Genomic DNA, 16,705 nt, shown 5'->3' on the forward strand with positions numbered 1-16,705 from the left:
AACACATACACTGAAATTGCATATTAGTTAAAATGTAAAATCATTCATGCTTTTAACATGACCCAATAGCATCTCACTCACCACCTGTAGTACATCTTCCAGAGAAAGCTGATTGTCACCAGGATCCTCCTGTGTAAGCGTCCTATTAGATGAATCATTAAGAGTCTTTATACAGCATAAGAAGAAATTAGCTTTATAAATGTATTAGAGGGATAGAAATCAGTTTGGGTATATAATGATGGTGTGCCGTGCCTTATGATGTTGGCCGCTGCTTTTCTTTCCTGAGTTAGAAGCTCAGGGTCATGCATAACTTCCTCCAAGAAGGATATCACATTCGTTTTTAATTCTGTATTAGTCTCAAAATCCTAGATATGCATAGGGAATGAGAAAGGGAGGGAGAGTGTAGTTATTTTTTGAACAGCAGCCAAGTACTCACCACTTTCCAAAAATTCTTTACCCCATGTTTCCTAATATGAATTCAATTATTTTCCTCAAAGCAAACATTGTGAGCATGGCTCAAATATGGCTTCATTTTCTATTACACACTTTTGTTTCTTTTACAGATTTTGTTTATTTATGTATTTATTTATTAATTACCATGCTAAGAACTAGATGCACCTTAGCGGACATGATGAAACAAATATGAGATCAGAGGTCAAAGGTTTCTCAAAGATTTGTGGCCCTTGCATACAGACCACCTTTGAAATTAAAACTGAAGAACTGTATATATGAACTCTTCTATGTATACAGAACTCTTTGCAAGAGAAAGCAAATACATTGTTAGAGTATGCAAATATCTTTGCACAATGAGAATGCAAAAAAAGTTGACCAAACTAAATTTTTCTTGGGAAACCCATAAATAAAGGATAGTAAAAGCATTGAAATATGCATTTTCCTCCGACTTCATATTTTTTCATCTCCATAAAAATCACTGGTATTTAAGAGCAAAAGGTGTTTGTAATAACAAACAAAATAAACCCAACTCTATGTGCCTGGCTGGGTCAATAAGACAACCACTGATAAGTAGTCGAAAGAAGGTTAAATGAGAGTATGCCATGTGAAATTTCACCTGGGAATGCTTGGACACCCAGTGCCTTAGGACATTAAGTACTCTGTTAGTTGCCGCTCGGCGAATCACAAACTCCTTATCTCCATTCCTCTGGTCTGTGGGAAATCCTGGTAAACAATCACAATGTTAATTGAATGTTAACTAATGCCTGCCTTTAATCCTGTTATTATGTTGCACTGTTGCAGCCTAAACATAACAATTTTTACCTGTGCTAGCCAAGGACATGCGGCGGTACTTTTCCTTGGTGGGTGTGCCTTCATTGGCCCCAGCCGTGGCAATAGCAAAAGCAGATGCTGCTGAAAGTGCGCTGCGGTTGTTGTCTATTTCTCGGCAAGATGACATCATCATTCCATTATTATATGAAAACAGGGAGAAATCTACACAAAGGTGGAGCAAAAATAATCTCTTACTGTATCTTAAAGTTATTACATGCAATTAGACATTTTATAAATAAAAAAACTAATTAAAATTCTTTCAAAATTCTCAATGTCATGGTAGCACAGCAAAGTGCTGGACTACCATCGTATGTGACGAAAAGCACCTGTGTAATGTTATGTTGAATTACGTTATATTGTATAGCACTCCTCAGTTGTCTTTCATCTCACTGTAAATAAATGACTTACTTCATTTGCATCCACATTGACAGACTGACCAAATCATTAATGCAGCAGGGATGCAGAAGAAGCAACAGTAAAAGAATGAATTGATCAATGCCATGCTGTCATGACTCAAAGCTAGATGCCCCTTTCATAACATCTGGTTAGGCTCTTGACCAGACTATGATCATCTGCCACCCCAACCCACTGAGAATGCCATTATAGCTTGCAGCTAATAGCATCACTCCTCTTCAGTCTTTCCACTCAACTGGGGATTTTGTTATGACTTTCTGGTGCACACTTTCTATGCCTCCTTGCATGACTGAGAATGAGATAATATGGCTGATCATGGATTAAACCCATGTAATCGATCACCCACAAGCCACTGCCTGTCACAAGTTTACTGTGCACACCTTGTCAGGTGACCATAAGCATGTAACTTTAATGTTGTTATAACCTATATGTATATCATGATTATTTTGACTTGGTTAGAAGCACAAAACAAAATGCCTGTGAGAACCACCACTCCTCACATGACCAGGAATTGTATATTACTATGAATCATGTGAGAAATACACAGAACCAGTGATGGACATCTGCTGGACCAGACCACATTCTTGGCAGAGGACTCAGAGGATATGCAGACCAGATGGCAGATGTTTTCATAACATCAATGATATCTTCTTAAGCAGCAGTTTTATTCCAACCAGCCTCAATGCCATCATCATTGTCCCTGTGCTTAAGAATTCTTCAGTGTCCTGTCTCAATGATTACTGTCCCATTGCATTCAAACACACAATCATGTAGTGCCTTGAGAGTCTCTTCAAGATATCTTGACCCTTTGTAGTTTGTGTATCTTACCAGCTGCTCAATAGATGATACCATTGCCACCACCCTTTATGTGGCCCTCACCCACCTGGACAAAAAGGACACCTAATAAATAGTTATCTTTCTCTCTCACTTACTTTCTCTCTTTTGTCTTTCTGTCAAACTACACATGCTACTCCTGGGATGTTATCATTTAGAGGCCACTCACTGCTGCTATTTTTGCAGCACATAAACAGTCTGGGAATGCTGTGATTATTATTATCTTGCAACCAAGGGGATTTGGGTATGAAATCGCCATGGTCAACATTGCACTCCTTTTTCTGCATTCATGAACAGTTGATAAGTTAAAGACGACAGTGTACGTAATTTTAGACCAAACAAATAAAATTTATTTTAATTCTGTGATGTACAAATGCAGCTGCTTAGCTTCCTTACAAACCATCAAAGGAAATTGGCAAATTCAAAGGATTGCTAAAAATCACACTTCTTGGAATCACTCTGATTACCTTGCTTAAAAATGATGAGTTGGTCACCTATCTCCTTCCCCTCAGGGACTACTGGAACCACTGCAAGAAACAGTCATAGTAGCATAGTAGCTCTTTCTCCTGATTCCATGTGACTGTAGCCCATTCCAGAAGCTTGTCTTTCAACATGCTGACAAACTGTGATTCTGGTGTTGTCTGGGTGCCCTCTTGACCAGCATGAAGCCTTTACAAATGCTTGGGTCACCAGAACACTTTTCTGGACAAGTGACAAGTGGGAATATACATAGGGGTTCCACCTACGGAGGAGCTAAGCTACAGGTTCAATAAACGTATTAATTTGTTGTTACGGTTCAACAATCAAGTGGCACTGGCCCACTAGTGTTTGTCACCATCCATTTCTAGCTGCTGCATCCATAGAGCAGCAAAGTATTCTGTCAATAATCAGTTAAGGATGCAATTGCAAGTGCACAATGATTTCCCCCCCCCAAAATTTATATGCCATCATGTTGACATGTTGATATCTGATTATTTTGACTTGATCACTTGCTTTGTAATTACATCCATTATTAACCACTGTAAGTAAATGTTTTGACAACTCATTATTCTTAATATCTGATTTTTCTGATTTATGTGATTATTTTGACTTAGCATCTCATTTTAACTTGCTAATAATTCTTTTGATTTATTATTGTTTTAATTTTTTGTATTGTTGCATTACTTTGACTTAAGAATTGTTAATGTTGATATTTTGATGTTTTTTGTTGTTGTGGGATGTCTTTTGTGACATCACACCAAGAAGCTCAGAAGGGTCATGTGCTTATAGGCCATTTGGCCAGTTCTAGAGAGTGTGATCAGAGAAGATGACTTGTGTGGCTGGTAATAAAAATAAAAGACAGCATGCATTCTACCTGAAGACGTTTTGCATTTTACAGTTTTTGGAGTTGTAGGCGATTTGGTGGGTGAAGCCTCTGCATCAGCCTCATCACTCTGGACCGGTTCACTGTCACTTTCTTCCCTCACTGAAATATCTATGGAAAAAAGCATTCATTAATGTTGAATATACAGTGGTGTGAAAAAGCGTTTGCCCCCTTCCTGATTTTGTAAACCTTTTGCACGTTTGTCACACTTTAATGTTTCAGATCATCAAACAAATTCACTCCAAAGTTTTCATTTTGTTTTTCTTCAGCCATTTAGAGGTAGACTTGAGGTCATGAACAGATGGCCGAACATTGTCCTTCAGTATTTTTTGGTAAACAGCAGAATTCATGCTTCCATTTATCACAGAAATTCTTCCAGGTCCTTAAGCAGCAAAACAGCCACAGACCATCACATTACCACCACCATATCTTACTTTTGGTATGATGTTATTTTTCTGAAATATGGTGTTACATTTATGCCAGATAAAATGGGACACACAGCTTCCAAAAACTTAAACTTTTCTCTTGTCAGTCCACAGAGTATTTTCCCAAAAGCCTTGGGGATCTTCAAGATGTTTTCTGGCAAAGATGAGAGGAGGATGTTCTTTTTGCTCAGCAGCGGTTTTCGTATTGGAATTCTGCCATGCAGGCCATTTTTGCCCAGTCTCTTTCTTATAGGGATGTCACGAACACTGAATTTAAATGAGGCAAGTGAGGCCTGCAGTTCTTTGGATGCTGTTGTGGGATGTCTTTTGTCTTTTGTGACATCTTGGATGAGTCGTCGCTGTGCTCTTGGGGTAATTTTGGTCGGCCGACCACTACTGGCAAAGTTCACCACTGTACCATTTTTTCACCACTTGTGAATAATGGCTCAGGCTGTGATTCGCTGGAGTCCAAAGAAAGCTTTAGAAATGGCTTTAGAACCTCTTCCAGACTGATAAATCTTAATTACTTTCTCTCTCATTTTTCCTGAATTTTTTGGATCTCGGCATGATGTGTAGCTTTTGAGGATCTTTTGGTCTACTTCACTTTGTCAGTCAGGTCTTATAAGTGATTTGTGATCAGGTACGGCAGTAATCAAGCCTGGCTGTGGCTAGAGAAATTGAACTCAGAAGTGTTGTAATATTTGGTATAATAAACCTCATTAATATACAAAATTGCCTCAATTTCTAGTTAAAAAAAAGCACAGAAATGTTGAATTATTTACACTATAGAGGCACAAAAGTTAATGCACAATTACAAGCTGGTATATTTCAAAGCCATGAGATTGTTTTGAAACCATTTTGACCATTTTTAATGTCATATAAAACTATGATAAAAATAATAAAACTTGTTTTTTTCCAGGTCAGATTGACTTGAATGCTTATAAATCAAAAATTATACAATTATCACCATTCTGTGTGATCAGCTTTCATTTGTGAACATTTGACACTTATGTCTATTTTGCCTACCAGATGCCATGTGATCACCCAAAAACGGGCTACACACACACACACACACACACACACACACACACACACACACACACACACACCACTCAAAAACCTGGCATAATTTCTTGTGAATAAAACTTCCTTTACACCTCTTATGCTTTTTATTATATTTAATTTCTGAACATTAAACCTCACAAAATTATGCCATGTTTTTGAGTAAAATAAGCAGAAATTATTAAATATTACACTGGCTGGTGTATGTCAAACATCCCCAGGTCAAAGCTGAATGATGCAACTAAATTTATAAATAAGAGAGAGGAAACAAATATGATTTTGAATATGAAAACACGTGTGTAAGATATTGTCCCCAGCTGGACAAATGCATATACTGAATGTACTGAATGTGGGAAATTTAAAATCCGCCTGGAATTGTTTGCAAAGTGCATTGAATCTGAGGACACTGGTTCCGTTGGACATTTTTAAAAAAAAACTTTTACATGTTTTGGAGAAAGAAACATAGGGCTGTAGGTGTTTTAATTAGATTTTGATTGATATTGGAATTTGAAGGATTTGCTTGTGTGTGTGTGTGTGTGTGTGTGTGTGTGTGTGTGTGTGTGTGTGTGTGTGTGTATTGTTGGATGTTATTTGTTAATCTCAAACGTGCTTGCATCTGTTAGTCTTGGCCAGGACACTTTTGTAAAAGAGATTTTTAATCTCAATGTGCTTCTTTCCTGGTAAAATAAGGGTTAAATAAAAAATTTTATATATATATAAAGGAAAAGAAGGAGAAGGAAAAGGGGGTGTGGCCTAACCGAGACTAATGCTTGTTATTTGTTCTCATATCTTTCTACAGAGACATCCAGCTGACTCAGGACTCCCTACCGCCAACTGCGCCTGCACAACGTGAATGGAGAGATCTACCCTGCCGCCCTTCTCCTGTTGTCTAGACAGAGAGCCTGGACCCCTGCCCAGCGACCCCTACAGGGAACTATTCTTGCTTTCACTGCCTTCCTACTTTTCCCTTATGCTTTCAGTGTTGGACAATTAAACTCACTCTTCTGCTAAAACCCTGATCCAGTTTCTCTGCCTCTTCTTCCGTGTCCCGTCTCTCTAAGAGCCCTACAATATATATATATATATATATATATATATATATATATATATATATATATATATATATATATATATATAACAAGTGTGAAATATTTACAAATGATTGTTTTTTTGGAGGCCCAATGAATTGCAATGCCCAATGCTTGTGTGTGTGTGTGTGTGTGCGTGTGTGTGTGTCTGTGTGTGAGTGTGTGTGTGTGTAAAGCTTGTTGGTAGATCAGATTTTGACCCAGCTGGACAAATGCATATAACACGTGTGAAATATTTACAAATAAGTAGCTTTTGTTTTTTCTGGAGGCGTAATGAATTGCAATGCCCAATGCTTGTGTGTTTGTGTGTGTGTGTGTGTGTGTGTGTGTGTGTGTGTGTATGTGTGTGTGTGCACGCACGTGTGTGCACGCACGTGTGTGTTTGTGTGAAATGTTTACAAATGTGTAGCTTTTGTTTTGTCTGGAGGCCAACTGAAATGCAATGCCCAATGCTGTGAACAGTGTTTGACTGTGTGTTTGTAGCATCATTTCAGTAGATCATATTCTGCCCTCTGCTAGGTAAAGGCATATCAAAAGTGTGAAATATTTACAAATGTGTGTCTTTTATTTTTCTGGAGGGCTAATGAAATGCAATGCCCAATTTGTGTGTGTGTGTCTATGTGTGTGTGTGTGTGTGTGTGTGTGAGAGAGTGTGTTTTTTTTGTGTGTGTGTTAGTGGACATTTTATGTGTGTAGTTTTGGGTCTGTATATATGTTCATTGTGCTGAAAAGGGCAAAAGTGTGACCTATTGCCCCACTAAATGTGGCTGAGTCATTGACTCAATTGACTGGGGATGACTTGAGGAGGAAAGTATTTATTTTTCGAACACATAGTTAAATAGAAAAATATAAAATAATTAAATAGAAAATAGAAAAAAATAATTTTACTTGCAAAGTTCATAATTTGGAACAATAGTGGTAAATTTCAGGCAAATATGTGGAAGGAAACCCAAGTTCCCTTTCGAGGGAACTCGACGCTGCGTCAGTGCTGACGCTATGGGAATGCTTCTTTGAGGAAGTTGTGTCTGAAGCTCTGTGTGCACAAACGCCATTTAATGGCTCGGAAAGGACACGTGACAGAGTTAATTACTCGCCAGTAAGTCCATATAAGGGCATCTACGTCACGCTGCTCCAGCTTTCTTTGTCTTCAGGAAGCGCTCTGTGTATGTGTGTCGTTTGTCTGTCCGTCAAGTGCAGGGAAAGAAAAAAAATAGGGAAAGACTAGGCAAAATGTTGCAGTCTAAGCACTTTAAGAGATGCGTGCATCCTTGCCCCCGCTTTATCACGGCGGACGACGCGCATTCTCTTTGTGTGGTGTGTTTGGGAGAGGAGCATGCCCGGTCGGCTCTCGAGGGAGCCGGCTGCGTGCATTGTGAGGGATTCCCTCTCCGCACGCTCCGATCCCGCCTGGCTGTGTTTTCAGCTTCGGCTGCGCCTCGTGGTTCGGGTCCTGCGTCTGCCGAGGCAGCGCGGCGGCTTCAATCATGGGGTTCCCAGGTTGAGTTAGCGGAGGCGGAGCAAGAGACGGGTGTTCCCCTTTCTCTTGCCCTCTCCCCTGACTCCGATCGCTCGGTTTCGCGTTCGGGAGCTCGCGCTGCGATTTCTCCCAACCCGGAAGAGAGCATGCTGCTTTCCGCATCCGGCTCTGAGGAGCTCGATGTCGAAGGGGAGGGGCTTTCCACCTCAGAACGGCCGACGCAATCAGTCGCGTTCGAGGAGCTCCTCGAGGTAATAACTCGGGCTGTTGAGAAGCTGAATTTAGATTGGCCTGAGGAGGTAGTTGGTGTCGCCCATTCTAAGCTGGACGACCGCTTTCTCACTTCAGGCCGTCAGCCACCTGCACGCAGGCGTCTGCCATTTCTTCCAGACCTCCATACTGAGGTATCGAGGTCTTGGAAAAATCCCTTTTCGGAGCATGTATTTTCTCCAGCCATGTCAGACTATTCAGCCATTAATGGGCTTGAAGACCATGGGTATAGGACGATGCCGAGGGTTGAAGAGACGCTAGCCAGTTATCTCTCCCCTGCATCGCCCGCATGGAGAAGACCTGCCCTTCCATCCAAGCCATGTAGGACCACTTCGGCCATTGTGGGTAAGGCCTATGAGGCAGCGGGTCAAGCGGGTGCAGCGCTGCACACCATGGTGGTCTTGCAGGCCTACCAGGCTGATCTGCTAGCAGAGCTGGATGGCGGTGAAGGGCTGGGACCTCAGGCGGTGTCCGAGCTCCGCCGCGCCACTGATCTCGCGCTCCGTGCCACGAAGCAGACGGCCCGCTCTATAGGCCGTACTATGGCTGCGCTGGTTGCCGCGGAGAGGCACTTGTGGCTTAATTTGACAGGCATAAGGGTGAAGGATAAGTCCTTTCTCCTGGATGCCCCAGTTTCACCTCAGGGCTTGTTCGGCGACGCAGTTAGTACTGTCGTCGACAGGCATCAGGAGGTGAAACGCCAGTCAGCGGCGTTCAAGGAGTTTCTCCCTCGCCGCGGGGAGCAGCCTGGGCCATCATCTAGCCGCCCCCCCCCCTTCTAGCTCACTCAGGGCAGTGAGAAGAGCTAGTGTGGCGGCCCGAGCCCCCCTGTCTAAAACTAGGGAGGCCGGTTCACATGCCCGGACCCGGACCCGTCCGGTGAGAGAGGACCTTAGGTCTGTCCTCTCAGCCAAGCGGGCCATGAAGGAGTCCTGATGCCCGAGGGCAGGGGCTCCTGGGAGCGCCCTATTCAGAGACGCTCCCCCTACTGCCAGCCCCGCCGCCTTTGTCGTTTCGGGGGGCAGTGGGGCCTGTGTCGGCTCCCCTTTCTTGTGCAGATCTTCCCGAGTTCGCGCCTGCCGGTGCGCTGTTTCAGGGCGCCCGGGAGGTCTGCACAAGTTTGACGCCACTGTCAGGCAGCCTGGCAGCGTGGAAACTTCTGCCAGGGGTGTCTCAGTGGGTCCTGAATACTGTGGAAAGAGGGTACAGGATCCAGTTTTCCTCACGTCCTCCGTGTTTCCAGGGTGTGTTGCCCACAAATGTGGGCGGGCACCAGGCGGCGTTCCTCCGGGAGGAACTCCTCTCACTCCTGGAGAAAGGGGCCATAGAGCATGTTCCCCTCCCAGAGCGGGACTCCGGCTTTTACAGCCGATATTTTGTTGTTCCCAAGAAGGACAATTCTGGACCTGCGGGCTCTGAACTGTACTCTGAAGACTTACAAGTTCAAGATGCTCACGCTCAAGATGATCGTGTCCCAGATCAGATCCGAGGACTGGTTTGTCACGATCGACCTCAAGGATGCTTATTTCCACATAAGCATTCTGCCGGAGCACAGGAAGTTCCTCAGGTTCGCTTTCGGGGGCGAAGCGTACCAGTATCGTGTCCTTCCTTTTGGCCTTGCCCTTTCACCACGCACGTTCACGAAGTGCATAGATGCTGCCCTGGCACCATTGCGTCTCCAGGGCATCCGTGTACTGAACTACCTGGACGACTGGCTCATTCTTGCCCAGTCGGAGGCTATGGCAGCCAGGCATCGAGATGCTGTGCTTGCCCACATGAGGTCCTTAGGACTCAGGCTGAACCCAGGAAAGTGTGTGCTTTCTCCTTCTCAGAGAACCACCTTTCTGGGGGTGGTTTGGGACTCCACCACGATGCGGGCACATCTGTCTCCCACCCGGGTGGCCTCCATCTTGTCGGCGGTGAAAGCTATTCGGCTAGGCCGCAGCCTCTCTGTTGCCGAGGCACAGAGGGTGCTCGGACTCATGTCAGCAGCAGCCAACGTTATTCCTTTGGGTCTGCTTCACATGAGGCCATTCCAGCTCTGGCTCAAGGGGGCGGGCTTTCATCCTCGCAGGCATCCCCTCAGGGTTATACGGGTTACGCGCCGTGGGCTTCGTACCCTCCTTATGTGGAAAAGACCCCGGTTTTTGGCCTTGGGTCCCATTCTAGGGGCGTGTCACCGTCGCAGGACTCTTTCGACGGACGCCTCGCTTTCGGGCTGGGGCGCAGCCTTAGATGGCCGCCCGGCCCAGGGTCTATGGGAGAGCCCCTGTCTCTCATGGCACATAAATTGCCTGGAGATGAGTGGTGTCCTATATCAACCATCAGGGCAGTCTGCGTTCACGCCCCCTGTTCAGGTTGGCGTGGCAGATTCTGCTCTGGGCAGAGACCAGGTTTCTTTCGCTAAGAGCGGTTTTTATCCCAGGGCGTGTAAATCGGGAGGCAGACTTCCTGTCGAGGCAGGTGCTAAGGCCCGGGGAGTGGTGTCTTCACCCTCACGTGGTGAAGCGAATCTGGCAGATTTTCGGCCGGGCGGAAGTGGATTTGTTCGCCTCAGAGGAGTCGACCCACTGTCCGCTGTGGTTCTCCCTCTCTCACCTGGCCCCGTTGGGCCTGGATGCCCTGGTATGGACGTGGCCGAGGCTCCGTCTGTACGCCTTTCCCCCGGTAGCTCTGCTCCCGCAAGTCCTAGCCAGAGTGCGCCACGACCGGGTCAACCTTCTCCTAGTTGCCCCCCGTTGGCCCGCTCGGGTTTGGTTCATGGACCTAGTCTCCCTCCTTTAGGGCACTCCATGGGAGGTTCCCGTCAGGAGGGATCTCCTCTCTCAGGCGCAGGGGGCAATTCATCACCCCCGCCCCGAGATGTGGAAGCTTTGGGTCTGGCCCCTGAGGGGGACCAGCTCCTAGACGCAGGCCTCTCAACTGAGGTGACAGAGACTCTGCTGAATGCTAGGGCTCCCTCCACTAGGAAACTGTATGCTCTGAAGTGGAGGCTTTTCCGCCTCTGGTGTGACGAGCACTCTCAGGATCCAGTTCACTGCCCGGTTGGTACAGTGCTGGAGTTCCTGCAGTCTTGCTTTTCTCGGGGCCTGTCCCCTTCTACTCTAAAGGTGTACGTGGCCGCAGTTGCCGCGAACCACGAACCTGTCCTTGGGGCCTCCTTGGGTAGGCACCCTTTGGTCTCTCGCTTTCTGCGTGGTGTCAGGTGGCTGAGGCCTTCCTCTAGGCCACGCCTTCCTTCCTGGGACCTCTCCGTGGTCCTGGAGGGGCTGTTGGAAGCCCCCTTTGAGCCCTTGGAGTCAGCCTCTGAGAAGTTTCTGACCCTGAAGTCTGCCCTGCTTCTTGCCTTGGCCTCTCTCAGGAGAGTCGGGGATTTGCAGGCTTTGTCGATCGCCCCCGCCTGCCTAGAGTTTGCCCCCGGTATGTCCAAGGCTATCCTGCACCCCAGGCCAGGATATGTCCCTAAGGTGCCCAGGATGGCGGGATGTCCAATCATCCTGCAAGCCTACTGTCCCCCGCCCCATGAGTCGGCGGAGCAGGAGAGGCTGCACTTGCTTTGCCCGGTAAGGGCCCTGAGGACTTACGTCCACCGCTCTAGCTCGTGGCGTAACTCCTCTGCCCTTTTTGTCTGTTTTGGGGGCCGGAATAGGGGTAATCCAGTTTCCAAACAGCGCCTGGCGCACTGGGTGGTGGAGGCCATTACTCAGGCCTATGAGGTGCGCGGTCATGCCTCACCTCTTGGCATCAGGGCCCACTCCACTAGGGGTATCGCCTCATCCAGTGCCTTGGCCAGGGGTGTCCCCATTGAAGATATTTGTGCTGCGGCAGGATGGTCCTCTCCGCACACCTTTATCACCTTTATCATGACCTGGACTTGGACCCCACTCCAGGGTCCCAGGTACTGCGGGGCCTATGATGTGCTGTTCCCAGTCTGCTCGTGCTCTCTCACGGCCTCTGGCGCAGTCATCGACTGGTGCGTGGCGGCGTGGGTATTGGCATTCCCATAGCGTCAGCACTGACGCAGCATCGAGTTCCCTCGAAAGGGAACTACACCAGGTTACGTATGTAACCCGGTTCCCTGAGAGGGGAACGAGACGCTGCGTTGCTGGCCACGCCCCAGGCATCCGTTCGCGCTTCCTTCAGACAAAGAGAGCTGGAGCAGCGTGACGTAGATGCCCTTATATGGACTTACTGGCGAGTAATTAACTCCGTCACGTGTCCTTTCCGAGCCATTAAATGGCGTGTGTGCACACAGAGCTTCAGACACAACTTCCTCAAAGAAGCATTCCCATAGCGTCAGCACTGACGCAGCGTCTCGTTCCCCTCTCAGGGAACCGGGTTACATACGTAACCTGGTGTAGTTATGACTCATTAAACTTTCCAGATGAGTCAAATAGACCCAAGGTCTGCAGAAGGGTTAAATTTGTTTGTTGATCAAAAACATTAAAGTGTGATAAATGTGCAAAAAATACAAAATCAGTAAGGGGAAAACACTTTTTGTATGTAGGGGCATACATTGCATTTGTTGATGAATATTTCTAATGTTCAGGATCTTAGCACAAACATACAGCATAAAGTCAATGAGTGAAGGGTTTCTGCACAACAAAGTGCTTGCCCTAAAATCCGAAGTGTCAGAGGAATTCAGATTAAGTACACTACTGAAACTCAGCAATATTGTCTCTGTGTGACTCTGTCCTCATTTGTGTGTGGTCCAAAAGCCCATTGCTCTCAAGTTCATTCTCTAATCTATTTTTGACTTTTTAAGGAGCAAGTGGATTAAAAAAGTTATGCATACACTAATACTTTCATTTGATTTTAGGTTTAGAGAGACAGACTTCTAGATGATTAAATAATCATGTGCCTTTCATTGGCAATATCTGGCTGTAAATTACTCTATTAATGATTGTTGAAGTTGGAAAGAAATACTTATGTGGTTTCCGATTACCTTTAACCTCCTACAACCTGGTGTCCACATACGTGGACATCACATTGCATCTAAAATGCAAGGCCAAACCAAAGCTCCTGTCTTAGGAGGTTAAGGAGAAAATGGCTAGATATTGAAAGTTGTGTTTTTAGGAACAGATAAATAAATTCACAGAATTGATGAAGGTAATTCTGAAGGCTGTACTTTCTTACCCATGACAGTCTCAGGTAAATCTGAGAAACTCATCTTTCCCAATCTCTTTCTTGATTAGCAAGCTTTTTATTCTGCAAAGCCCAAAATTGGACATAGAGTTGTGCTCAAAATTTGCATACATGCAAACAAGATGTGTAATATTTTTTAAAGAAAACATGACTGAAAAGGCAAAACAAATTCATTTAATTTCTTATTGTCACGATGTGACACGGTGAAACAAAAGCGGGTGAGGATCCAAACGCAGTTTACGGGTTTTAATAAACAAAACACAAACAAACAGGCAGGCAACGCGGAACAAACAGGAAACGGGGACATGGACATGCACACACCAACACCAAAAACGACCAACAACATTGAAGTGAACAGACAGAGTATATATGGAGAACGAGAACCAATCACAAAACAGAGACAGACAAGGACTAAGACAAAACACCTGGGGAAGAGAATGAATGTAATTAGTGTCCATGGTAACAGATAGGTGGGCGGGGTCAACAATTAACATCAGGGAGAGACGGCAGACAGAAACAAGGGGAAAACACAGACAGACACATTACAGAGCCCCCCCCCTACGAGCGGCTTCCAGACGCTCCCAAGTCCACAAAACCCAGTTCAGGCGAGTGGAGCGAAGGCGCAACCAGGGTGGGAGGGCGGGTCGGGTTCGTGTAGTGGTGGCGCCCGCCGAGCAGGAGGCCGGGGTGGCGCCAGCCGAGCCGGGGGCCGGGGCGGCGCCGGCAGAGCCGGAGGCCAGGGCGGCGCCGGCAGAGCCGGAGGCCAGGGCGGCGCCGGGAGAACAGGAGGCCAGGGCGGCGCCGGGAGAACAGGAGGCCAGGGCGGCGCCGGCAGAGCAGGAGGCCAGGGCGGCGCCGGCAGAGCAGGAGGCCAGGGCGGCGCCGGCAGAGCAGGAGGCCAGGGCGGCGCCGGCAGAGCAGGAGGCCAGGGTGGTGCCGGAGGCAGAGCCAGAGACCAGAGCAGGACCGGAGACCAGGGTGGTGCTGGAGGCGGAGCCAGAGACCAGAGCAGGACCGGAGACCAGGGTGGTGCTGGAGGCGGAGCCGGAGGCCAAAGCAGGACCAGAGACCAGGGTGGTGCTGGAGGCGGAGCCAAAGACCAGAGCAGGACCGGAGACCAGGGTGGTGCTGGAGGCGGAGCTAGAGACCAGAGCAGGACCGGAGACCAGGGTGGTGCTGGAGGCGGAGCCAGAGACCAGAGCAGGACCGGGGACCAGGGTGGTGCTGGAGGCGGAGCCAGAGACCGGAACGGAGTTGGCAGCCAGGGTGGTGCTTTGGGCCTATGAACAGGGACAGGAGGTAGAAGGGCTGGCAAGTCCAGCGAAGCAAAACACAGGAAAACAGAAACATGCATAGGTTCAGGCCAGGCAGAGAGTTCAGGTAGTCTGGGTGTCATGATGTCGACCGCGTCCTCTGACTCAGTCATTTCGGTCGACCCGGCCGATTCGGCTGGTTCCGTCAGCTCGGCCGGTTCCGTCGACCCGGTCGGTTCGGCAGGTTCCGTCGACCCGGTCGGTTCCGCAGGTTCCGTCGACCCGGTCGGTTCCGTCGACCCGGACGGTTCGGCAGGTTCCTTCGGCCCGGTCAGTTCCGTCGACCCGGTCGGTTCGGCAGGTTCCTTCGGCCCGGTCAGTTCCGTCGACCCGGTCGGTTCGGCAGGTTCCATCGACCCGGTCGGTTCCGTCGACCCGGTCGGTTCGGCAGGTTCCATCGACCCGGTCGGTTCCGTCGACCCGGTCGGTTCGGCAGGTTCCATCGACCCGGTCGGTCCCGTCGACCCGGTCGGTTCGGCAGGTTCCGCCGACCCGGTCAGTTCCGTCGACCCGGTCAGTTCCGCCGACCCGGTCGGTTCGGCAGGTTCCGTCGACCCGGTCGGTTCCGTCGACCCGGTCGGTTCGGCAGGTTCCGTCGACCCGGTCGGTTCCGGCGACACGGCTGGTTCCGGCAACCCGGCTGGTCCAGCTGGCGGCTTAGGGATGCCGGCCGCCCGAGCCGACCTCATCGGGGTATCCGCCAGTTTGGAGACCAGCCGGTTAGCACGGACCTCAGCCGAGCTCGCCGGTACGGTAGCCATGGGAACTGGCTCAATCACGGATGTGCACGGGACTGGTCTGGGCGGAGGCACTGTGGAGCATTCGGGCGTCCGTGGCTGATTCCACTCTGTGGCCCACGGATCCCGATGCTTGCTGCCCCCCCCCCCAAAAAATACTTACGGCCGGCTTCCGTCTCTACAGTGCTCACGCTCAGCGTGGACCCGTCCAGGAGCAACGCCAAGTTGACGAACTCCGAGAATGTCTTTATTTCTCTGGTAGACGGCATCAAATACCGCAGGATCTCCCTTAGTCCGTGCTTAAAAATGTCTTTGAGCGCCTTCTCATCGAAATTGACCTCGCTGCACAGGTCCAAGAATACCTCCGTGTACTCCTCAACTGGGGCGTCCTCCTGACGTAGGCAAAACAGGAGTTCTGCTGGATCCATTGGAGGTTGGTCGTTCTGTCACGATGTGACATGGTGAGACAAAGGCAAGTGAGGATCCAAATGCAGTTTTACCAATTTAATAAACAAAACAGAAAAAGGCGGGCAAAACAGGTCAGAACACTGACCAGGAACAGGAACAGACAACAGAATACACCAAACGCCAACAACGACTCACCTCTGTCACGATGTGACACGGTGAAACAAAAGCGGGTGAGGATCCAAACGCAGTTTACGGGTTTTAATAAACAAAACACAAACAAACAGGCAGGCAACGCGGAACAAACAGGAAACGGGGACATGGACATGCACACACCAACACCAAAAATGACCAACAACATTGAAGTGAACAGACAGAGTATATATGGAGAACGAGAACCAATCACAAAACAGAGACAGACAAGGACTAAGACAAAACACCTGGGGAAGAGAATGAATGTAATTAGTGTCCATGGTAACAGATAGGTGGGCGGGGTCAACAATTAACATCAGGGAGAGACGGCAGACAGAAACAAGGGGAAAACACAGACAGACACATTACACTTATAGGACTCAAGGAAATATTTAAGTCATAACAATGGCACAATCATAAAAACAAATCATAAAAAAGAAAATAAGGAAATAATCCCTGTGCATACCTTTAGTTTTTGATATCATGTATTGCCCCCTTAAGTATAAATAATAAATAATGGCATGCAGTCTTTTGTAATAACTGTGCATGATGTCCTTAAAAAAACTTTTAATATTTATTTTTCTGTAAATATTATGGTTTTCTTGCACATATTGCATGTTTGAGATCTCCCCAAAGTGGTTCAGTGATATTGAAGTCAGGAGACTGTGATGGTCACTCCAGAAACTTTTTCTGCTG

At 47.6% G+C, this 16,705-nt stretch overlaps 1 protein-coding gene across 4 annotated transcripts in view; it reads right to left on the reverse strand.

The window, feature by feature from the left end:
* The window catches only part of rasgrf1 (Ras protein specific guanine nucleotide releasing factor 1), a 206,352-nt gene that overhangs the window by 23,426 nt on the left and 166,221 nt on the right, over positions 1 to 16,705 (reverse strand). For all 4 annotated transcript variants that reach the window (XM_047822463.1, XM_027174727.2, XM_047822462.1 and 1 more), the window contains exons 16-20: positions 3,887 to 4,006; positions 1,276 to 1,446; positions 1,070 to 1,176; positions 253 to 365; positions 82 to 142 (exon numbers count right to left, since the gene is read on the reverse strand). In XM_047822463.1, coding sequence (XP_047678419.1) covers positions 82 to 142; positions 253 to 365; positions 1,070 to 1,176; positions 1,276 to 1,446; positions 3,887 to 4,006 — 572 coding nt within the window. The remainder of the gene's footprint in view (positions 1 to 81; positions 143 to 252; positions 366 to 1,069; positions 1,177 to 1,275; positions 1,447 to 3,886; positions 4,007 to 16,705) is intronic.

Source organism: Tachysurus fulvidraco, chromosome 13 (genome assembly GCF_022655615.1).
Source record: "Tachysurus fulvidraco isolate hzauxx_2018 chromosome 13, HZAU_PFXX_2.0, whole genome shotgun sequence".
Lineage (NCBI taxonomy): Eukaryota > Metazoa > Chordata > Actinopteri > Siluriformes > Bagridae > Tachysurus > Tachysurus fulvidraco.